This window comes from Erigeron canadensis, chromosome 8 (assembly GCF_010389155.1).
Source record: "Erigeron canadensis isolate Cc75 chromosome 8, C_canadensis_v1, whole genome shotgun sequence".
NCBI lineage: Eukaryota > Viridiplantae > Streptophyta > Magnoliopsida > Asterales > Asteraceae > Erigeron > Erigeron canadensis.
In genome coordinates this window covers 11,758,187-11,781,662 of record NC_057768.1, presented here as the reverse complement: position 1 = coordinate 11,781,662, position 23,476 = coordinate 11,758,187, and the positions used below count along the sequence as shown (strand labels likewise).

The window sequence follows — 23,476 nt, the reverse complement described above, 5'->3', positions numbered from 1 at the left end:
GTTTTAGGGACAGATTTTGAAGGAACTCCATTAAGTATATGAACGGCTGTTTTTAAGGCCTCAGTCCAAAGGAAAGTAGGTAAGTTAGTGTTGGCAAGCATACTTCTCACTATGTCCATTAGGGTTCTATTTCTCCTTTTAGCAACACCATTTTGTTGAGGAGAACCAGGCATGGTGTATTGGTTAATTATGCCATGATCCTTACAAAAGTCATGAAAAGGACCAGCGGCTTGACCAACATTAGTATGTCTACCATAATACTCACCACCTCTGTCTGATCTTACAACTTTTAATTTACGTTCAAGTTGGTTTTAAACCAAAAGTTTTAAAATCAATAAAAGTTTGTAAGGATTCAGACTTTTACTTAATCAAATAAAGGTGCATATAACGTGAATAATCATCAATAAATGTAATAAATGAAGTATGCCATGTAATGGAAACGAGATAAGGACCACTGATATCAGTATGAATTATTTCCAACAAATTGGAACTTCTAGTGGCTCCTTTCTTAATCCCTTTAGCAATTTTGCCTTTGAGGCACTGAATACAAGTTTCAAAATCACTAAAGTCAAGAGATGGTAAGATTCCATCCTTCACGAGTCGTTTCATGCGATCTCGTGAGATGTAGCCAAGACATTTATGCCACAACATGGAGGAATTATCTTGTTGCTTAAGTGATTTTGTCTTTGTTTTAATTATATCATCAACATTAAAAGATAACAAAGATTGTGAGAAATTATGATCTAGTTCTAATTTATACAGTAATCCTTTTAAGAAACCACGACCAAGCAATTCATTATTAAGAATAATAGTAATCTTGGCGAAACCATGAATTATTATAAAACCTTCAATGTCTAGTCTAGAAATAGATACGAGGTTTCGAGTAATTCTCGGTACATATAAGGTATCTACTAGTCTAATACACTTTCCAGTGCTCATACGTAAAATATATGTTCCAATGGCTTCGACATCTAAAAGATCACCACTTCCAACTCTAAGTTTTCTTTGGCTCTTTAGTAGCTTCTGGATTGTATGGAATCCCTGCATTGAGTTAGTCACATGAACCATAGAACCAGAGTCACCCCACCATGTATTAACAAGAACATCAGTCGTAAAAGAATCAAATATTACATAAAGTACGTTACCTTTCTTAGCTAGCCATTCCTTAAACTTAGGGCATTCTTTCTAAATGTGCCCTTGAGCACGACAGAACTTACATTTAATGTTCAAGACATTAGAGCTAGAGGCAACTGCACCAAGACTGATCTTTAAAGCTTTCTTTCCAGTCTTGTTACTGTTGTTACCCTTCCTCTTCTTAGAATTAGCAGTGGTAGTAACGTGAACAGCTTCAGGTTTCTCGAGCTTAAGGCGATCCTCTTCTTGTTTGACACATTGCAATCAGTTCACTCATCTTCCATTTATCCTTCTGAGCATTATAGTATATCTTGAAGGGATCAAATTGAGCAGGCAATGATGTCATTATGAAATGCACAAGAAAATTATCAGAGACTTCCATTTCGAGAGTCTTAAGCTTGTTCTCCATGTCACTCATTTTCACTATGTGTTCATGGACACCGCTACTTCCATCATACTTCAGAGTAAGCATCTTTAGCATTAAGCTGCTAGCAAGCGCTTTAGACGATCCCTTGAAGTAATCATCAACAGATTTGAGGTAAGTTTTGACTTTCTCAGACTCAGCGATAACTCCTCGAAGACCAAGGGGAATGGAATTCTTGACCGTCATAAGTGACAAACTGTTCGCCTTGTCCCACTTCTCAAATGCTGATCTCTGTTCTGCAGTAGAGGTCACAGTAAGAGCATCGGGTTCATCATTACGAATGGCATAGTCAAGGTCAAAGTACCCCTTAGTAAGATCTAATTGATCTTTCCAAGTAGTGTAGTTTGCACTAGTAAGTGGCTGAATGCCAAGAGTAGGTACTACAGTGGAAATAAGGAGGATATAAATTTATGATACAATAGAAGATTAATAAATTAATGCCCACTAAGGGCAATAAGATTATAGTGACACAATTAGCTATCTAAGGCAGACTAAGCAATATCTATAAAGGTAAGGGAACTAAAGTAATGCCTAAAACTAACTAAGGGCTAATCATAATGTTTGATGGCGTATCCATATTACGCTACGAAAGGCCTGCCAAACGAACAAGTGCTAACCCGTAGCGTTACAAAGGAACCTGCGTGGGAAAGGCGCCCAGCTGGAAATAATACCCAAATAAAGAAGAGATTGCCTAAATCTCTTCTTCCCTAAAATAAGGACAATCGGTTACAGCCCATAAAGAAAGGTAATCCGATCCATAATTAACAGATAAACTCAATGAGGAGGAAGCTTCCTTAAAGACTCTCCATCCTCCTAATCACACATCTCCTATATAAGGAGACCCAAAACCTTGACAAAGGGATCGATCACTCGACAAAATATACAAACACTTTCGACCGTAAACATCAATAGGCATAAGATTATGTTCATAAACACGGTCGGGCATTCATATATATAGTCCGATCTTAATCGGTTACACGACAAACCTTATTCAATTAGCGTAAAGAGGCTAACACTCTACCGTATGGGAACCGCCAATGAATAGTCCAAAACCCCTCAAACCCCCTTTTCTAACCCTAGCGCGATTTGGTGTACAAACATTGGCGCCATCCGTGGGACCACTCTCTTGAACTAGAAAAACCCATAAATATACCGTTTTGTGCATCTTACGCCGTAAAAAATGGTAAAGAAAAAAGACAGGATGACGAGAGGAAGGAGGTCTGCTCTTGCCATTTAACAAGCAAGATCAGCAATTTGACCGTGGCCAAAACGACTCCAGGAGGTTTTTGTTTCCCATTATTAGGAGAAAGCGAGCCTTCAAGTGATCCGCTCATCATCCAAGCCACCGTATCCAACGTTGACGTCCGGAGGGTATATCTGGACGGTGGAAGTGAGTGTGACGTTATCTTCGAACACTGCTTCCTCAAAATGTCGGAATCCATACAAGCCCGAAGTACGGATCCCCGAGGACCATTGGTAGGTTTTTCCGGAGAGCATGCATGGCCGTTAGGAGAAGTCGATCTAGACGTGACCATCACAGATGGGATACACGAACAAACGGAGACGTTGGATCTCTCGATAGTACGATCTCCATCCCCCTACAATATAATTTTGGGAAGACCTGCGATGCAAAGGATGAAGATGGTCCCCTTTGTCATCCATAGGGTCATTAAATTCCAATCTGAAACAGGGATAGGATCGATCCACTCCTCTCACGAACCAATAAAACAAATCAATGATGTGAAAAGGGTGGATGACGACGTCCCCACTACCCCCATGGAAACGAAAGAAGAAAAGGACGCAACAAAGTTGGTAATTAATCCAAACTTTCCCGAACAAATGATCTCCATAGGTGCTCAACTTTCAGAAGGGTGTAAGCACAAACTTAAAAAGCTGTTACAGGCCAATGTAGATGTCTTTGCATGGGACTATTCAGATATGACGGGGGTTCCAAGGACCCTAACGTTGGAAGGAAAGCCCTTCGTCACGGAGCATCGTCTAAAGGAACACAAGCATATAGAGCCTGTTCACCAGAAGAAACGCAGCCTTTCCGCCGATAGAGATGAGGCTGCTAGGAAGGAGGTAGACGAATTACTCAAAGCTGGGATAATAAGGGAGTCCGTCTACCATATTTGGATCGCTAACCTGGTAATGGTCAAAAAAGGAGACGGAGGGTGGAGGATGTGTGTTGACTTTACAAATATCAATAAGGCATGTCCAAAAGACTGTTACCCCCTCTCGGAAATCGACTGGAAAGTAGAGTCATTAGCAGAGCATAAGCTAAAGTGTTTTTTGGAGGCATACAAAGGATACCACCAGATACAGATGGCGGAAGAAGATGAAGACAAAACAACCTTCTACACCAGTAAGGGAACCTATTGTTATCGAAAGATGCCCTTCGACCTTAAGAACGCAGGAGCTACATACCAAAGGTTAGTCGACAAGGCCTTTGCTACACAGATAGGAAGGAATCTAGAAGCATACGTCGACGACATGGTCATAAAAAGCAGGGATGAAGAAGGACTCATTGAAGATATCCTGGAAACCTTCGGGAACCTCAGGAAAATCAACATGAAACTCAATCCCAAAAAGTGTTCCTTTGGTGTGGAGGAAGGCAAGTTTTTAGGATACTATGTAAGTAACAAAGGCATCCATGAAAATCCTTCCAAGATAAATAAGTTAAAGCAAATTTCAGTACCAAGGACAATTAAAGAAGCCTAAAGCCTGAACGCCAAGCTTGCCGCCCTTAGCCGTTTCCTTTCACGCGGAGCTGACAAGCAATTACCCTTTTTCAAAGTATTGAAAGGATGTCTCAAAAATAAGGACTTCACATGGACAGAGGAGGCGGGGAGAGCTTTGGAACAGATGAAAAAATATATTGCAGACCTGCCAACGCTGACAGCCCCAAGGCCAAAAGAAATACTCTATGTGTATCTGGCTGCCTCACTTAAATGCGTTAGCGCTGTGCTTGTGGCAGAAAGGGAAAAACAACAGATACCCATTTACTTCGTGAGCAAAGTCCTGCAAGGCGTAGAAGCCAACTATCCCGAGTTAGAAAAGCTGACCTTGGCCCTTGTCCACGCGGCACGTAGGTTGCGAAGGTACTTTCAAGCGCATCCCATCGTTGTTTTATCTGATAAGCCGATAAAGCAGATATTGCTTAAGCCAGAAAAGTCGGGACGGGTGGCCAAGTGGGCCATCGAATTGGGGGAGCACGACATCAAGTTCAGGGCCAGGAATGCAATTAAGGGGCAAGTATTGGCCGATTTCATCAGTGAAGTCCACGAAGGCGAAAACTCGATGACACACTCTGTGTCACTCGAGGTATTGGGGAACGTCGAAAATGATGTATGGAAGTTGTACACCGACGGAGCCGCAAGCTCCGATGGTTGTGGAGCCGGTCTAATGCTAATCAGTCCCGAAGGCAAAGAATTTACCTATGCTCTGAGATTTGAGTTTGAAGTAACAAATAACGAAGCCGAGTACGAAGCATTGCTGCCAAGGCTTCGGATTGCCAGAGATATGAAGGTCCGCAACCTACAGGTATATGTCGATTCCCAATTGGTCACAAATCAAGTAAAAGGGGACTACGAAGCCAAGCAGAATACTTTAAAACTATACCTACAAAAGGTGCGGGAGTTGATGGAATGTTTCAGTCACTTCGAAATAGAGCACATTCGTAGGAACCAAAACAAAAAAGCAGACGCCCTGAGCAAGCTAGCTTCACTCACATTCGGACACCTAGGGAAACAAGTATTGGTAGAAGTCCTCAAGGAAAGATCGATCGAAGAAAAACAAGTCTCTGACCTTGTGGAGGAAGAAGGCAAAAATTGGATGACCCCCATTTACGAGTATCTAGTAAGCGGGATATTCCCTGCAGACAAGGATGAAGCCCGAAAGATAAGAGTAAAAGCCCCGCAATATAAAATCCAAGATAAAAAGTTGTACAAGAAAGGCTTCGTCACGCCATGGCTCCGATGCGTAGGCCCAAACCAAGCAGAAATGATCATCCGAGAGATACATGAAGGAATCTGCGGAGCACACGCGAGAGCAAGATCCGTCGCAACGAAGGCTATGAGGCTAGGATATTTTTGGCCGACAATGCATCAGGACTCTACAGCATTACTGAAAAACTGCGAGTCATGCCAGATACGTGCCAATGTCCCGAGACAACCTAAGAATGATATGACCTCCGTAACGTCGGCATGGCCCTTCATACAATGGGGTATCGACATTGTGGGACCACTTCCCGAAGCCCAAAACAAGAAAAAATTCCTGGTTATCGCTATCGATTACTTCACCAAGTGGGTGGAGGCAAAGCCGCTGGCCGCGACAAACGGAGACCAAATGAAGAAGTTTGTATGGGAGCACATCATATGCAGGTTTGGAATACCTCATACAATCGTCTCGGACAATGGCCCACAATTTGCCAAAGGCGTCTTCCCAGAATTCTGCAAGCAATTGCAAATTCAACAATCCTTCACATCTGTTTACCACCCCCAAAGGAACGGGCAGGTGGAGGTAACCAACAGAGAGATAATCAAGGGAATGGAGAAACGCTTAAGGCGAAACCACAAGGGATGGATAGACGAACTACCACTAGTCCTATGGGCCAACAAGACAACGCCAAAGCGAAGCAACGGAGAAACCCCTTTCAGTCTAGCATTCGGAACGGAGGCTGTCGTCCCAGCAGAATTCCAAGTCTCTACCCACAGGATGATAAACACCTAAGGGAACGAAGACGAACTAAGGATAGATCTGGACTTGCTGGAAGAACGACGAGAAATCGCCGCCATCAGAGAAGTTGCGTTTAAGAAAAAGATTGAAGGGTATTACAACAAAAGGGTAAACCCAACAACATTCAAAGTCGGTGACTACGTGCTGCGGTTGAATAGCACGAGCGAAAAAGAATACACTGGCAAAATGGGACCTACTTGGAAGGGCCCATACAGGGTAAGGAGAGCATTTGGAAAAGGAGCATACGAGCTGGAAACACCCGAAGGAGCTCCGGTTGATAGAACATGGAATGGCTCAAATTTGCGTAAATTCTATTGTTAAAACTCCTTTCTTTTTTAAAAAAATATACGTAGTACTAAATAAAATGCCTGTAAGCAATTCTGATCATACATGCATTAGGCCAAGTGCCTCATTCAAGCATAAAATCCTACGGGAAAGTGCAAACAAAATATATATAAAATGGCCATATATAAAAATGAAAAACCGCAGAAAGTCCCGTACGGCTGTGGCGAAAGCGTCAAGGTGATATTTGCCTTGGGGGGGTCGCTACCCTCGTAAAAAGGGAACAAGCTAACAGGGATGCCTGAGCAAGCTAACCTTATACACGTGATTACGTAAGAGAAGCAAGTTTTAACTACTTCTAAAAAATGGTTTTCAGGCCAAAAATAGCAAAATTTGCTATACAATGATGTTTCCAAAAACACGGAATACAGTCATATAAAAACATATCATATGTTATAAGCAAAACAAGAAATTAAAACACCTGTTAAACATACATATAAGTACCATAGTTTGCAATCAAAACAGATTAAAAGGTACATACCAAAATAAGTCTTAAAATATTTATTTCATAACATATATATAGTTAATCAAACCGGGGTTTCACGACTAGGAAACTGTGCGCCCCAGTATTGTGCAGGTGGGTAAGATCATGAACATAGTTACTCTGGTAATTTCCCAGTTTTGAGATAGCTTGGTCAAACACCTGTTTAGCCTGGAGATATTCAGGAGACTGATCGGAATGCTGAGCAAAAGCCATCCCTTTCTTCTTTGAAGCATTCATGACGGCATCAACCAAAGCAATAGCCTCCGGCCCTAAAGCAAGAGTTTCACAAATATGGGGAATCACTTCTTTCACAAACACTTTTACCTCCCGGCGAAGTTCAACATTATCCAGATCCTTTTCCAAAAGCTCATCATGACGCCTCTTCAAGCCTGCACGCAACACCTTCATTTCCACATCTTGCTCAGATAAGCGCTTCTCCAAGTAGCCAACCTGGGACTCCTTCAACATATCCTGAGAATACTCATATTCTCGACACATACCACGGAACAAGAGATTTTTTCGTTCACTCATGTCATCAGATAAGAGTTCCTCCTCCATGAATTTTTGAGAAGAATCACCAGAAAAGGAGATGGGAGGAAAAGCAGCAGGACCCTTCCCCTTATCCAAGACAGAGTCATCATCGATGTCGGTAATCTTTCTCTTTGACATGGCTCTTAAGTCTTGAAAATAAAACAAGACGGAGGTATATGAAAAAAAAAGTAGAAACAGTGACCAATGGGGAGGGAGCAGCGAAAAGACTAAAGGCAGAAGTTCAATTGAAGCAATAAATATTTCTGCGCAGCCAAATATTTTGGCACAGAAGAGAAAAAGTCCCAACCGTCGATTACACACCTAGGGATACTTGCAGCGACTTTTTGGTTCCCAATAACTGCAACATGTCATTTCATGATGAAGTATATTTCGAGTATAGTCCAAGGGAATGCTTATTTGGCAAAATTCATCCCCTTGGACTGGGGGCTTGATGGCGTATCCATATTACGCTACGAAAGGCCTGCCAAACGAACAAGTGCTAACCCGCAGCGTTACAAAGGAACCTGCGTGGGAAACGCGCCCAGCTAGAAATAATACCAAAATAAAGAAGAGATTGCCTAAATCTCTTCCCTAAAATAAGGACAATCGGTTACAGCCGATAAAGAAAGGTAATCCGATCCATAATTAACGGATAAACTCAATGAGAAGGAAGCTTCCTTAAAGACTCTCCTTCCTTCTAATCACACATCTCCTATATAAGGAGACCCAAAACCTTGACAAAGGGATCGATCACTCGAAAAATATACAAACACTTCCGACCGTAAACATCAATAGGCATAAGATTATGTTCATAAACACGGTCGGTCATTCATATATATAGTCCAATCTTAATCGGTTACACGACAAACCTTATTCAATTGGCGTAAAGAGGCTAACACTCTAAAGTAATGTTACTAAAAGTAATGAAACTAAGGCCATTATACTAAGGAAGCTTGTGATAAGTAAGCATATTGTAAACACCAAAACAATAAGCTAACATAAGGCTCTAGTTAGATTTTACATCACCTTGGGGCAGAAGTAACTAATATCTAAGTACAAGTGAGCATTAGGTCATGCAACACAACGCTTATCTTTTGACCTTTGGGCACAAAATTAAGAATCGTGTATATTATGCATGAAAAGATGTTCCTTTCAGCACACAAAATTACATTGAATCACCTTTTGGCAGAATCAATATAGTTAGTGTTCATTATGCTAAAGGAAAAGAGCGTAACATGAGATTACATTTGACCTTTGGGCACAAATGATAAAATCATGTATATTAGAGTGAAGCCCTCACACATTACGGGGGTCCGGGGGCAGGGCCCCTGGGAGCGCTGTCCAAGGGGCAGCAGCCCCTGACGGGGTTCAAGGGGCAGAGCCCCAGGGTGGGATCGAGCTTTTTTGAAATTTCTCAAAAAGTGCTATGGTAAAAATGTCTCAGAAAAAGTATGTTTTGAAAAACAAGAGACAAATTTAGCCACAAAATTATAAGATAAAATAGTAAGCACGAGTTCATTTATCAGCTAAAGTCATCTTTAGTACAACACGAACTTAAGTTATAATTCGTGAGTATGTAAGCACGAAGTAGACAGTAAGTTCGTGATGATGTAAGCACGAAGAAATCCTTAAATCGTGATGACGTAAGTAGGAAGATGTACTAAGTTCGTGATGATGTCAGCGCGAAGTTGCCATAAGCTCGTGATGACGTAAGCACGAGTTCGCGTGCGAAGATAGCTGAATTCGTGCGATGACATAAGCGCGATGAGGTGTAGAAACTATGATGACGTCAGCACGAAGTGGACTTGAGTTCGTGATGACGTCAGCACAAAGTTCGTGTGACGTCAGCACGAAGTTCGTATTATGCAGATTCCGAGTTCGCGAAAAAAACCCTCGAAACGAAGCAAAAACATGATAGGTCTTCGTAACGTGTCTCTGATACCACATGTTGGAATAAACATGGTTTGATTCAAGGGAAAATATTTACCAGATGATCCTGTGGAACCTGTAAAAGCATTAAACATGTTTGCCATTGATTTCGGGTTCCCAAAACAGGGTGATTGATTAATAATGGATGAGTAGCTCGGCTGTTGCTTGATGCATGAATTGGAGAGGAAAAAACACACGAATTTAGTGAGGGATTATGTGTAGGGATTAACCTAAACTTAGTACTAATTATCTTTTATTTATAATGAGAGTAATTAAACATTCAACCCTTTAGTAATTACACATTCAACCCTTTTGGTGTTTAATGTGTGTACCATTAGTCCTCTTAGTTACAATTACCTAATGGGAAACCCTATACTACGTCTCTAAGAGTAAATACGTCCATCATATATTTAGTTAGACATAGGGATTTCATTATCGTCAATTATCATATCGAATGATAAACGATCAGTGACGGTCACACTAACATGGTTCCAACATTCGGGTCATAGTCATACGTATACTCAGCACTCATTTGTGAAGAGAATTAATTAATAGGGGTTAGTTATTGTAAAACAAATATTAAAGTAAAATAATTAAGACAAAATCTTGACCCTTGGATCATGATAAAGTTGATGCACGAAGATTCACATATATATTGATGCAAGCTGATTTTCATGATACATGCTGATTTTTAGTGAAAGGAAACGTATTCTTTTATATGTTTAACTTTAATACTTGTTTTATTTTACTTAGAAACTTCATATATAATAGTAATGATAATTTACATAAAGTTCTATTAAGTGAGTTTGATTAACCACTTCAACTTTTTATTTTTATTTTTTTTAGAACAGCAATGGCCGGATCACGGGTATCCGGACTGGATACCGTGGACCTATTCGTTTCCCTTCCCCCCCCCTCGCCCCACCCGGTAAATGTTCCACGAAGGCCCAGGAAACCTAAAGCCTGTAAATTCCAGGCCCGAGAGTATCGAACTTAAGACCTAACAGACAAACGTCCAGGTGTTCAACCACTGAGGTAATCAGTGGAGGACTACCACTTCAACTTAAAATCCGATTTTTAGAACATTGGTTTTGTATTTTCTTTGGTCTCCTCCAACTTCCAATAACAATTAGTATGTTGCAACCAAGAATTTGCACAAGACAAACATTAGATTTTATCTCCAACACTGACGTTGTTCGTCAATTTTGTGACATCACTTCTTTATCAGATTAATTAATTTAATTATTATTCGACTCGTTTTTCAATTAAAATGAAAAACAAAACTAACTGTCCGGATTCAGTATGTGCACAGAAAGCTAGTCCTTCACACGGTTTTTAATTAGTGATGGAAATTGTTCGTCAATTTTGCGACATCACTTCTTTATTAGATTAATTAATTTAATTATTATTCGACTCGTTTTTCAATTAAAATGAAAAACAAAACTAACTGTCTGGATTCAATATGTGCACAGAAAGCTAGTCCTTCACACGGTTTTTAATTAGTGATGGAAACTGTCGAAACCAACCACTACTTAAGTGACACCGTTAATGTGAACAGTTGGTTTACAATTTACATTACACTATACTACCAACCATTACTAATGGGTGGTGATCTACTGATCTGTACACCAACCATCAACATTTAATCTTACACCATCAAACACACTTCATATTATTGTATTACTAGAATTGTACCTGCGCGATGCAGCGACGGTTTGATAGTGACAGCGACTGGCGGTGGTGACGACGGTCGTGGTGGTGATGAACTGTTGGTGGTGGTCGGTGTAAGTAATTGATTTAATGTAATTGGTGTAAAAGGGTAGTGGAAATATTTTAGAAAATAAAGGACTGATGATGTAAATTAACTTATTAAGGGTAAAATGATAATTTTGAATCTATCATTTTATGAGAGAAAAAGTAACAATTATTATAATATAATGTATAATACCATAATGTATGTTTGGTAGTATACGGTTAAAAGTAACAAAGAGTGTACTTGAGAAAACTGAAGCACGTTGTCAGTGCTCAGTTGTCTGTCTAACTTGTTTTTTCCTTTTAATTAAGACTAAGAGGAGTGGGAAGAAGGGTAGGAGGGGGCGACTTGTGCCATGTGGCATGGAGGGTAAAAAGAGTTGCCCCTCAAAAAAAGTGGAAATGAGTGGGTTTTTAAGTAAGGGGCGACTTGTGCCATGTGACACTTTCAATGATTGGTTTTAATGATTTTTGTTTTAATTTTTTATGATTTTCATATTATTATAAAAATAACAAAATTTCTATAAATAGTAAAATAAAATATTAACCATTAAAATTAAAATCCAATACATACAAATTAAAACATAAAAACCACACATCAAACACAAAAAAAAATTATTCGATACACAAACACAGATAAATAACTAATAACTAATCACCATCGCTAAAGTAGTCATCGACTTCCAGTGGCACGTATGGTGGATGATTTCCCCTCTTGTTTTCCCAAAGATGATCTACCAAATCCGCTAAGAGCATGTTGTGGGTTTGGCTATTTCGTACGGCTTGTGAATTCGCGATCCGTTGCTCCATTGAAGTTTGTTGTTCCCAATACGCCGAGTCTAGTGTCAGGTCTTCATCGTTGAAGTCTTGACAAAAAGCTTTATCTTCATCCTCCAATATTATGTTGTGTAGAGTGATACACGCGTATATCACATCATGCATCCTCTGCTTGTCCCAAAACCGTGAGGGAAAACTAACAACTTTCCAACGCTTTTTAAAAACCCCGAATGCTTTCTCGATATCCTTTCGCGCCGATTCTTGTTTTTTCTTAAAGTATTTTCTCTTTTCGTCAATCGGGTCAGTAAAAGTCTTCACAAAGGTGGAATACTCAGGGTAGATGCCATCTGTCAAGTAGTATCCGGCTATGTAGTAGTTGTTGTTTGCATAAAAACCCGCTGTAAATTAAACAAAAGCTAATATTAGTTAACAAAAGCATATATAATATATTACTACATATTATATACTTAAACGTTAAGTACGTAATTAACCTGTAGGTGCCAAGCTAGATATAATTTCTTCCAAGACTGGGGACGCCTCAAACACGTTGATGCAAATACCAGAAGATTGTTATTTGATGGATGACCAGATTTTGAAGACTGAAGAAATCGAAGGTGCTGCTGTCAAGGGGGAGTTTGTTGATGCACGTTGATGTGACAACAGCAACTTAGATTTGATCTGTCTTTTAGATTAAGACATTATGTTACTTTATGTCATATTTATATATATGTAATTGATAGATTATGGGCTTTATGTTTTGGTGTTATATATATGTTATGTATGAGGTTTGTTGTGTGTTATACAAGTACAAACATAATATGTGTTAGGATTCCTTGTTGATGAAACATTTAGGAATATAACCAAGTCTTACATCTAACGAAGATAAGGAATATCTTCGTTAGAGGCAAACGAAGATAAACTTCGTTTGGTACAAACGAAGATTAACTTCGTTACATGGGTTGGGCTGCTAAGTCCATAAGAACAAAGCCCAGCAAGCCCAGTTTTGATCTGAAACATATATATACGAATGAATACCCTAAATTGAGGTATCACATTCGACATACACATACACCAAGCGACTAAGTTCGTTCTATAGCTTATAGAAACGAATATAGCATCATACGGCTGATTATTTACTTGATAATTAGCGATATACACGATAACTAATCAAACTAGTTATCTCGTGAGGATTCCGCACTCACGACATAACAATAGACGATCTTGAGAGCGATCTGTAGCTATCGAGGGACTCACAAGTGGTATCAGAGCCAATCGATATCTTATCGAAGGTTCGAGATCGTTTGTTTGATTATTTTCTCTCAAAAACCTCCCGACACCCTAACAGTCGCTAAGTTCGTTTTCTCAAACGAATTTAGCAAACGAACTTAACCTCATCTTCGTTTACAATCTCTTCAAACGAATTTAGCTTTATTTTCGTTCAGTTCCTTCTAACGAATTTAAAGTTATCTTCGTTCACCTTCACCTCACGAATTTAGCCTTATCTTCGTTCAATTCCTTCAAACGAAGTTAGACCTATCTTCGTTCCATTCCTTCAAACGAATTTAAATCTATTTTTGTTAAGTTTCAACTAACGAATTTAGCAACTATCTTCGTTTCAACTTCTCTTACGAATTTAAAACTATTTTCGTTTCTCACATCCATTTTCGTTAAACAATGGCTTCCTCTTCAACCAACACTGCTGTTGCACAATACCTGAATTCTCTTGTCTATCATGATCATCTCGTTGGACGTACTAATTCTCCACCGAAGTTAGTTTAATTGGCTGACTTCTGGGCGTGGAGAGGCGGATTTGAAGATTATGTGGATAATGATCACCGAAGGATATGAATGGCCAACTCTTACTGTAAACGGTGTTACAACTAATTACAAGGTACGAGAGTTAAAAGGAGAAGAAAAATCTTTGTATGCTATTGAAGTTAAGGCTCTTTCTACTCTTCGGATGTGCATTCCTCAAGAATTAGTGCACCTGTTTCCTAAACAGGAGTACAAGACTTCAAAACAATTGTTCGATCCTATTGAAGCTCACTGTGAAGGTAATCCATTGTTGAAGCAAAATAGAATTAAGATGCTTAAGAAACAATTTGATTGTTTTAATGCTACCAAGAACGAACAAGTTGAGGATCTTATATTGAGATTTCAACATCTTCTTGCTGAGTTAGCTTATTTCGATCTTAAGTACACTCCTACTGAGATAGTGGATAAATTCTTGGATGGTTTGCCGAAAGCTTATAAAGAGTTTCGTCATGGATTGCAAGAAAGAGCAGATTATGCAACTCTTCGTATAGATGGTGTTATATCCACTTTAAGAAACAGAGAAATGAAGGATAAGGCAAAGGATCTCCAAGACAACTTCACACAAGATCCATCTCTTTATCATGCCACTATGAAAAATCCAACAGCTGACGTTAATGCATTCTTTTCTGGGGTTGGTACTTCTGGCACAAAAGAGAGTTCTGATTGTGTTATGGATGGAGATGATTCTGCTAGTTTCATAGCTTCTGATGCTGGTTACAAGGCTAGAAAGGCTAATGAAAGTGCAAAGCCTGGAAATATGAAGTTTGGTAACATTTCATCTACTTCTGCTGGTTACAAGTCTATGCCCATGGATATGACATCAGCTGAGGGAAGGATGAATGTATTTGCCGCAATGTGTGCTGCACATGAAGCTTTTGTTGCAGGAAGGATCACAGATCCAACACTCATTGATGAAGATTATAACCAAATAGATCCAGATGATGTTGAAGAAATGGATCTGAAATGGAATTTGGCGATGATCACCAGGAGAGTACAAAGGTTTATGCAAAGAACAGGTTGAAAGCTTATTGGGGGTACTCAGGGCTTCGACAAGTCAAAGGTTAAGTGTTATAACTGCGATGGCTTTGGACATTTTGCCAAAGAATGTCAACGACCAAAGAGAGATGTCAATATTAACCCTACACGTCAAGATAGAGGTGGTAATCATCCATTTAATCAGAATGCAAGTAGAGCTCTCTTGTTGACTGATGATACTACTGGAAATGGCAATGACAAGGCTATCGTAGCTGCTCAACCTTATGGTTCTTATGTTTGGAATCTTCCACAGGATGAGACCAATAATGCTTATTTGGCTGAAATAGTTGATGATATGGCTCAGATAGTGGATTTTGTTGATGATTTCTTGGACACCATAGTTTACCACAATGATGAGCATTTGTATGAAAATGTTCAAAGCTCGAACATGGAATCTTCTGCTAAGGTATATGATACTGATTCTGAGTCTGATGAAGAGGTTGAGGTTGATGATATGAAAGATTCTGGAGAGGTGAAAGCTGCTGAGATCAAAGACGATTCTGCTACAGAAAGGTTGAAAAGACAATTGAAGAGCAGATGAAGGAGTATGAAATTCCAGCAGGCATGAGTGTGGATGACTTTGTTGCTTACATGGCAGACTGCAAAGAAGCAGATCAATAGGTATCTTACTCTCTACATACTATTGTTCATGTTTGCAAAATTGTTAATCGAATGTTTGATGAAATTGAACAAAAGAATGAAAAAATTAAGCAATTAGAATCTGTTGTCAATGCTGCTCATGAGGAAAGAGATAGGTTGATTAAAAAGGATCTAACTGTCACTGATAGAGAAAAATTCTTAAAGGATAGGATTAGATCTTTAGAGTCTGACATTAGTGCTATGAAAGACAAAGTTAAACATGCTGTGGCTGTAGAAAGAGTAGGTGGTGAAGCTTATGCATTGTTAGCTAAAAAGTGTGCTACAATTGAGAAAGAACTTGCTGATGCTAGGATAGAAATAGTGGAATTAAATGCTAAGGCTGATTCTGCTAGACATGCTGAGCTTTTAATGCATATGAAAAAGTTTGAGGATTCTCCATCTAAGAGTTCTGACACTGCTAAGGTTTCTTATAATAGCATGCCTCCTCCTTTCAACAATAACTATACTCCTATAGAACCCAATATTCTTGAAGTCCTACTTCAACCTAGTGTTGATGATGGTAAATCGAAAGACTCAACTCCTAAGCCAAATTTGACTGAGGAAACAACAGAGTCTAAAGGAGTTTCTTCTCAACCTACCAAGGAAGAGAAATTGAAAGGTGTTGTCCTAGATCCGTCCACTTCTTACGGTCAGAAAGACAGTATTGCTCACTTTACACTTCGAAAGAGTAGTAGGGTTTATACTGAGTTAGAATTTTCATTAGCATCTATTGACCCTAAGAGGATTGATAAAGTCTGGGATGTTGATATTAAGGATATGAAGAAATTAAGTCAGTTGCGTCAAACTCCTTTACCTAAGCAGTCTAGGAATAGCAAATCTGAAGATGAATTAGTTGTTAATGTAGAAGCAACTAAGGTTTTGAAGCATATACTAATGCCTGCACGTAAGAAGTCCCCAAGTAAGTCTAGGATATCACCGACCAAACGAGACCATGAGGATTCTAGAAAAACAAGTAAGTCAGTGGACACTAGTGAATCTGTAAGTACCAATAATAAGGTAGATACAAAGAAAAAGGTTAAGGTCCTCTCTTGCTTTGCTTGTCATGAAAAAGGTCATGTTTACAGTGTATGTCCAAATCGACCTCGGAGATCGGGTTCTCCTTCAAAGGTTTCCACCTCGGAAGGAAAAAGGGGGTTGGGTAATGATAAACAGGTTCAAGAGACTAAAGTTCAATCTTCTATAAAACTGTTTACTATACCTCACCGACGTGAATCTCCACCAAAAGGTTCATCCCCTAAGGAACCAAGATTCACAACCCCCAGTGGGAGTTTGAGTCGGTCACAAAAAACACCTCCAAGTCGTAATTCATTTTATGACAGAATTCACTCAAGTGTTAGACCTTCTTTTGGCCCTCATTCCCCAAGAACTTCTCCGACGAGAGGTCAGAAGTCTTCTCCAGTGAGAAGACAAGTCGAGAATCAAGTCCCACCCTCGGCTTCTAGCAATGGATATTGGACTGAACTGATTCTCAAGGATGAGAAGGGACGACCCAAACAGGTGAAGGTTTAGGTCCCCAATGAAAACTAATTTTTCTCATTTTATGTGCAGGGAGTTCCTAGGAAACCAATTCATTTATGGTACCTTGACAGTGGATGCTCTAGGCACATGACAGGGGACAAGAAGCTCTTGTCCAATTATACTGGTATAAATGGGTCGTATGTTAGTTTTGCTGGATCCAAGGGCGGCAACATCACCGGTCAAGGAGATATCGTCAATGGACAACTTACTCTAGAAAGAGTTAACTATGTGGAACAACTTACTCACAATCTAATGAGTGTCTCACAGATCTGTGATAAGGGCAACAATGTTCATTTCATAGAAAAGGAGGCATACATCTTGAAGCCGGGTTTCGTTATTCCAGAAGAATGGATAATGCTCAAAGCTCCTAGGAATAGAGACATCTATGACTTACTTTTAGGTGTTGATAATCCAAAGGAGCCCCTTTGTTTGTTGAGCAAGGCAAATGAGTCTGAATCTCTCCTATGGCATCGTAGAATGGGACATATCAACTTTCGGAAGATGAATGAACTTATTAGTCTTGGGTTAGTTGACGGTGTGCCAGTTAAGAAGTTTGGGATGGAAGATAAGTGTGTACCGTGTTTGAAAGGAAAGCAACATAAGAATCCGCATAAATCAAAAGTACTCAACACTATATCCAAACCATTCGAATTACTTCATATGGATCTCTTTGGTCCTGTGAACATAAGAAGCATTGGAGGGATGTCTTACTTTTTGGTGATCACTGATGATTACTCGAGGTACTCATGGGTATTCTTTCTGAAGACCAAGGATGAGACCGCAGAATGATTTATGGATTTTATTAAACAAGTTGAAAATGTCCATGGAGTCAAAGTTAAGAGAATCAGGAGTGACAATGGTACTGAGTTCAAGAATAATACTATTACTGTATTTTGCTTGACCAAAGGAATTCAACATCAGTACAGTACACCATATGCGCCACAACAAAATGATGTGGCTGAAAGGAAGAACAGGACATTGATTGAGACAGCCAGGACGATGCTTGCTGATTCAGGGCTTCCTATTACTTTCTAGGGAGAGGCAGTGAATACAGCTTGTCACATTCTGAATCGGGTTTTGACAGTTAAATGGTTTAAGAAAACTAGTTATGAACTTTTGCACAACAAAAAGCCCAATTTGCAGAATGTTGAGCCTTTCGGTGTTCCTTGCACTTTTCTTAAAACTCTTCCTCAAGGGAAATTTGAACCTAAATCTGAGGAGGGTTTCTTTCTGGGTTATGTACCAAGTACACCAATTAGGCGTGTGTACAATCAGAAGATTGGCAAAGTAGATCTTGGTACAAATGTCGTAATTGTCAGTCATAAACCTGCTGTACACATTGGTCCTGCTAATAATTTTGATTATGATGGTGTTTTCACTTCTTTTCGTGGTCCTGTTTCTTTTGCAGGTGTTCCGACTGTGGAGGATGTAGTTACTCTCCATGATCTTCTTAATGGAGGACCGGTTTCTGGTTCTTCTTCTGTTTCCTCACCAATAGTTGAGCCTACTTTTGAATCTGGAGAATCTAGTGGGACAAAAGTAGCAGATTCTACCTTAGAGCCTGCTCCTATAGATCCTACTGATCCCTTGCATATACCTCTACCTGATTCTCCTTTCTATGATACTGATGACACGGAAGGTGAAAATCAAGAGGAGCCAAAAACTCCAAATTATAAAACTCCAGAGCAACATGTGCAGACAAACTTGGGAGATGATCTTTCAGTCGATAAGGTTCCTCAAACTAGGGTCAACAAGGATCATCCAGTCGAGCATATCATTGGTGATGCTTCTGCCTCTATTCTCACGAGGAATCAATTTAAGAAACTGTCGTTTATGTTAAGGATACTGGGGCAATTACTTGGTACTTGTATTATTGCTTTATCTCTCAGGTTGAGCCTAAAAATGTTGGAATGGCTCTTAAGGAACCGTCATGGGTTGAGGCGATGCAAGAAGAATTGGCTCAGTTTCGAAAGCTTGAAGTATGGACGTTAGTTGACTTACCTCCGGGTGAATCTCCTTTAACAACGCGTTGGGTTTTTCGTTGTAAAAGAGATGACAGAGGTGTAGTCACTCGCAATAAGGCTCGATTGGTGGTTAGAGGATTTGAGCAACAAGAAGGCTTTGATTACGATATGACATTTGCACCTGTAGCTAGACTTGAAGCTATTCGATTATTTCTGGCATATGCTAGTTATAAAGGTATTAAGGTGTATCAGCTTGATGTAAAGAGTGCCTTTTTGTATGGAGAAATTAAAGAAGAAGTGTATGTAGAACAACCTGCCGGGTTTGAGGATCCAGACTTTCCTAATAGAGTATATCGTCTCGATAAGGCTTTATATGGTTTACATCAGGCTCCTCGATCGTGGTATGAAAAATTGTCAAATCATTTGAAGGAAAGTGGTTTTACCAGAGGTTCTATAGACAACACGTTGTTTATTAAATGGAAAGGAAGGACTACTTGCTTGTACAGGTTTACGTCGATGACATCATTTTTGGTTCATCTGATGACAATATGTGCAAGGAATTTGAACAGAGCATGAAGGCTAAGTTTGAGATGAGTGCTATGGGGGAATTAACCTTCTTCCTTGGACTACAGGTGGATCAACTGAAGGATGGCTTCTTTATACATCAGACCAAGTATGTCAAAGATCTTCTTACTAGGTTTCGAATGACTGATGCTAAGGATGCTGTTACTCCCATTAAGACTAATCATGGGTTGTGTCCTGATAAGCCTAATGATCCATACGTCGATGCCACTCAATATCAGGCTATCATTGGATCCTTGATGTATCTGATAGCCTCACGTCCAGATATTACCTTTGCTGTTTCTATGTGTGCTAGATATCAGGCTAATCCGAAAGAGTCACACTTGAAAGCTGCAAAAAGGATTCTTCATTATGTGAAAGCCAAGCCTCGTCTAGGTCTTTGGTATCCCATGTATGGTTCCTTTGACTTCGTATCTTATACTGATTCGGATTATGGTGGTGACAATTCGGATAGGAAATCAACGTCAAGTGGATGTCAGCTTTTAGGGGGGAGAATTATATCGTGGCAGTGCAAAAAGCAGACATCTGTTGCACAGTCTTCCTGTGAAGCAGAGTACATTGCTGCTGGATATTGCTGTTCTTAGGTGCTTTGGATACAACAACAATTGCGCGACTATGGTATGAATATCTCCAATACTCCTATTTGTATTGATAATAAGTCTGCCATAGATATTACCAAGAATCCGAAAAACTTTAAAGTCACCAAGCACATAGATAAAAGTATCATTTCATACGTGACTGTTTTGAGAAAAAGCTTATTCATTTAGAAAAGGTTATTACTGATGATAATCTTGCTGATCTATACACTAAAGCTTTTGATGGACCTCGTCTTGAGTTGTTATATCAACTCAATGGTATGAAGAATGCCGAGTAGTTTCTCTCAAAGAACTTAATTGTATTTTTCGTGTCTTTGTAGTGTAAGTCGTACATAGATAGTGTCATAAAAAAATACAAAAAGAGTTGTCTTAGTATAAGTTTGTATATATCTAGTGTCAGAAAAATACAAAAACATTGAAAAATCGAAAATCCAAAAAATATGAATAAAGTAAGGTTACTGCGCTAAATGATTAGAAGTGACGATACTTTAGCTTTTAAGCCTGCTTAATCGTAATATAACTGCTTAGTTCAGTGATTACAATTTGGGAAATATCGGTAGGTACAAAGTACCAAGGTTTCCTTCAATCTGAACTTAAATTATACAATGTTCTTGTGGGAAACATATTCAGATATATGGCTGAGAATGCTTGCTTTTCAAAAATGTTAAGATTTGGTCCTTAAATTCTGTGAAAGATCTAGATTTATTATAAAATTTATTCAGTCTGTGTTTGGAAACTTCTACAAGTCCTGAACATGAAAGTAAATTAAGTTAAATGTGATTAAGTGACATATTAGGCTACTTAGGTTACAAGGTGACTGCCCTTGACCATGGTACGACCGAAAGTGTTACAAAATTAATGCAAATGAAAGTAATGTGATTAAGTGACATATTAGGCTACTTAGGTTGCAAGGTGACTGCCCTTAACCATGGTACGACCGAAAGTGTTACAAAAAAAATGTAAATCGCAAAATACTAAAGTGCTTCAGTGATGAAATGTAAAAAGTGTTTCATGGTTTGTTCAAGGTAGTTTCCAAATATATATTGAATACTTGTTATTTTAATGCTTGTGTCGATTATGGGAGTATATCTGATTGTGGGTCACATAAGTTCGCAAACTAAATGTATGGCATGAGTAACTTACTAGGTTACATGGTGACTGTCCTTGGCTCAAGTAATACGAAAGTGTCATATTCAAGGAAACTGGAAGTACCGAGTGTTTAAGAGGACAAACATACCGGTAATCGTTGTTCGGTCACTGTTCAGAACTTATAATAAGAGAATTATTTCTCACCCGCAGGCTTATGTAACATGCTAACCTGATCTAATCAGCAGTATCAAGCATAATGTGAATAATGTATAAAGTCAAGTTAATTAGAATTTAGATAGTTTATTATTCTGCAATTTTTATTCTGAGTTATTTTTCTTTTTATTGAGTCAAAATACTATTTTTATAAGTTCTTATTGCACGAGAGATCCTATTCAAATTCTGATATATGTTTTGCTGAATTCCTTCATGTGAATTTTAATGAGGTTGTGTGTTTGTTTACAAAGAAGATTTTTCTAATATGGACATTAATTTGTTTAAGTTTAGAAAATGATCTTTCAAGTGTTATGTGAAATGTCAAAGTTATTTGAAATCTCACAATTTTAATTTGTAACAAGTTAAGAATTTGATTAATAACTTGGTGACATTTTAGGGTTTGACAAGAAATGACCTCCCTTGATCTTTTGTTAGATTTTTAGTTATTCATATTTGTTAACCCTGATTGAGTGTGTTTGTAGCTTGAATTTTCTGCATTATACTGTTTTGTTCTCAATGCGTTATGAGTTCTGTAGTAAGTGGCATGTTCAGGTTAAGAAGATAAGTTGGAGTGCTGACTTCTGTTAATACATTGTTATTTATACGGATGATATCATGACGATAAGATCCTTGGTGTGTAGTGATAATATTTGTGATGCAGATTTGAGCATGTGAAGGATGAATACATGAACTTGCTTTTGGAGTAGTTATTTACTTTATGATTCATGTATTTAATGAAAATAATCAAATTTGATATTAGTTTCCTTTGAATTTCATGTTGTGATTTATGACATACTTTTGGAAACTTTACTAAGTTCTTCAGTGAATTTTTGTTGGATTGTTCATTGTTTGTTAGTTTTGTAGACGGCATCTAGTATGGGACTTAAGTGTTTCAAGATGGTTTGCCGTCACGCATATCCTGATCAAAGGAAGTTCTCGTGTCATAATCGTCATTGGTAATGAGGTTCTATATAAATTGATTATTTTCAGGTTTGTTGATGGTTAGTGTTTAAACCATGGTTTTTTATTCAAGATTATATGTTCGGTTATATACTTACATTATGATGATGAATTTGGATGATAGCACTTTTTATACAAGCATGAAAACAGGTTTGCTTTCTAACGAGTTTTGCTATGTACAGATTGCGATGAGGGTCGTGTTTTGGAAGATCGCTTTGATGAAAATCTGAAAATTTTCAAGAACTTAGCTGAAATCTGAATACTTTCTAACTTTGATTTGTTCTTACGAGATAACTGTTATCTTCGTTCTTATTTAGAAATTATTTGTCCAAACGAAGGCTATCTTCGTTTGGATAACTTCGTGAATGTATTTTTAGCCCGACCCATAGTTAACCCCATTTTTATTTCACTATATAAAGGGGTTTTTCTCGTTTCTTTTTCACAAAAACAAACGAAATTACTCTTTTTTCACACGACCAAAACCCTAAAAACCCCAAATCTTTTCTTTCCTCCTATCTACTTCGTTTCCTTGATTTGTTTTGCATCGTGATCTAAGTATTTTTTGATCTTATTTTCGTCCACAAAAACTTCTAGGTTTTATAATATCTTCGATTTGATTCGTTTTGATATATATATTATATTCTTGTGATCCATTAAACTGGTTTACCCAAACGAATTTAGATTTGTGAAAACGAACTTAGATTTTAGTTCGAACGAGTTAGATTTGTTAAACGAAGTTAGCTTCGATTATCCTTACGACTTAAATTTAGTTGATAAGGAACGAACTTAGCAAGCTTAACGAACTTAGTTTTCTTAGCAATGCTTACGAAGTTAGTTTCTGTCCAAACGAACTAGATTTCGGTTATAAGTTACGAACTTAGAATATAGTTAACTTACAACTGCATGTCCAGTTTAGACCTTACGAATTTAGACT

The 23,476-nt window shown here is 38.6% G+C and overlaps 2 protein-coding genes across 2 annotated transcripts; both read right to left on the bottom strand.

The window, feature by feature from the left end:
* Positions 1 to 1,363: 1,363 nt before the first annotated feature.
* On the bottom strand, positions 1,364 to 2,892 carry LOC122610262. The gene is made up of 2 exons (XM_043783256.1): positions 2,757 to 2,892; positions 1,364 to 1,938 (listed from the first exon to the last, which is right to left on the bottom strand). The coding sequence occupies exons 1-2, from the start codon at positions 2,890 to 2,892 to the stop codon at positions 1,364 to 1,366; spliced, it is 711 nt and encodes a 236-aa protein (XP_043639191.1).
* Positions 2,893 to 11,984: 9,092 nt separating this feature from the next.
* On the bottom strand, positions 11,985 to 13,772 carry LOC122610261. Its single transcript, XM_043783254.1, has 2 exons — positions 13,751 to 13,772; positions 11,985 to 12,508 (listed from the first exon to the last, which is right to left on the bottom strand). Exons 1-2 carry the CDS (start codon positions 13,770 to 13,772, stop codon positions 11,985 to 11,987), a joined length of 546 nt encoding a protein of 181 aa, XP_043639189.1.
* Positions 13,773 to 23,476: the final 9,704 nt, after the last annotated feature.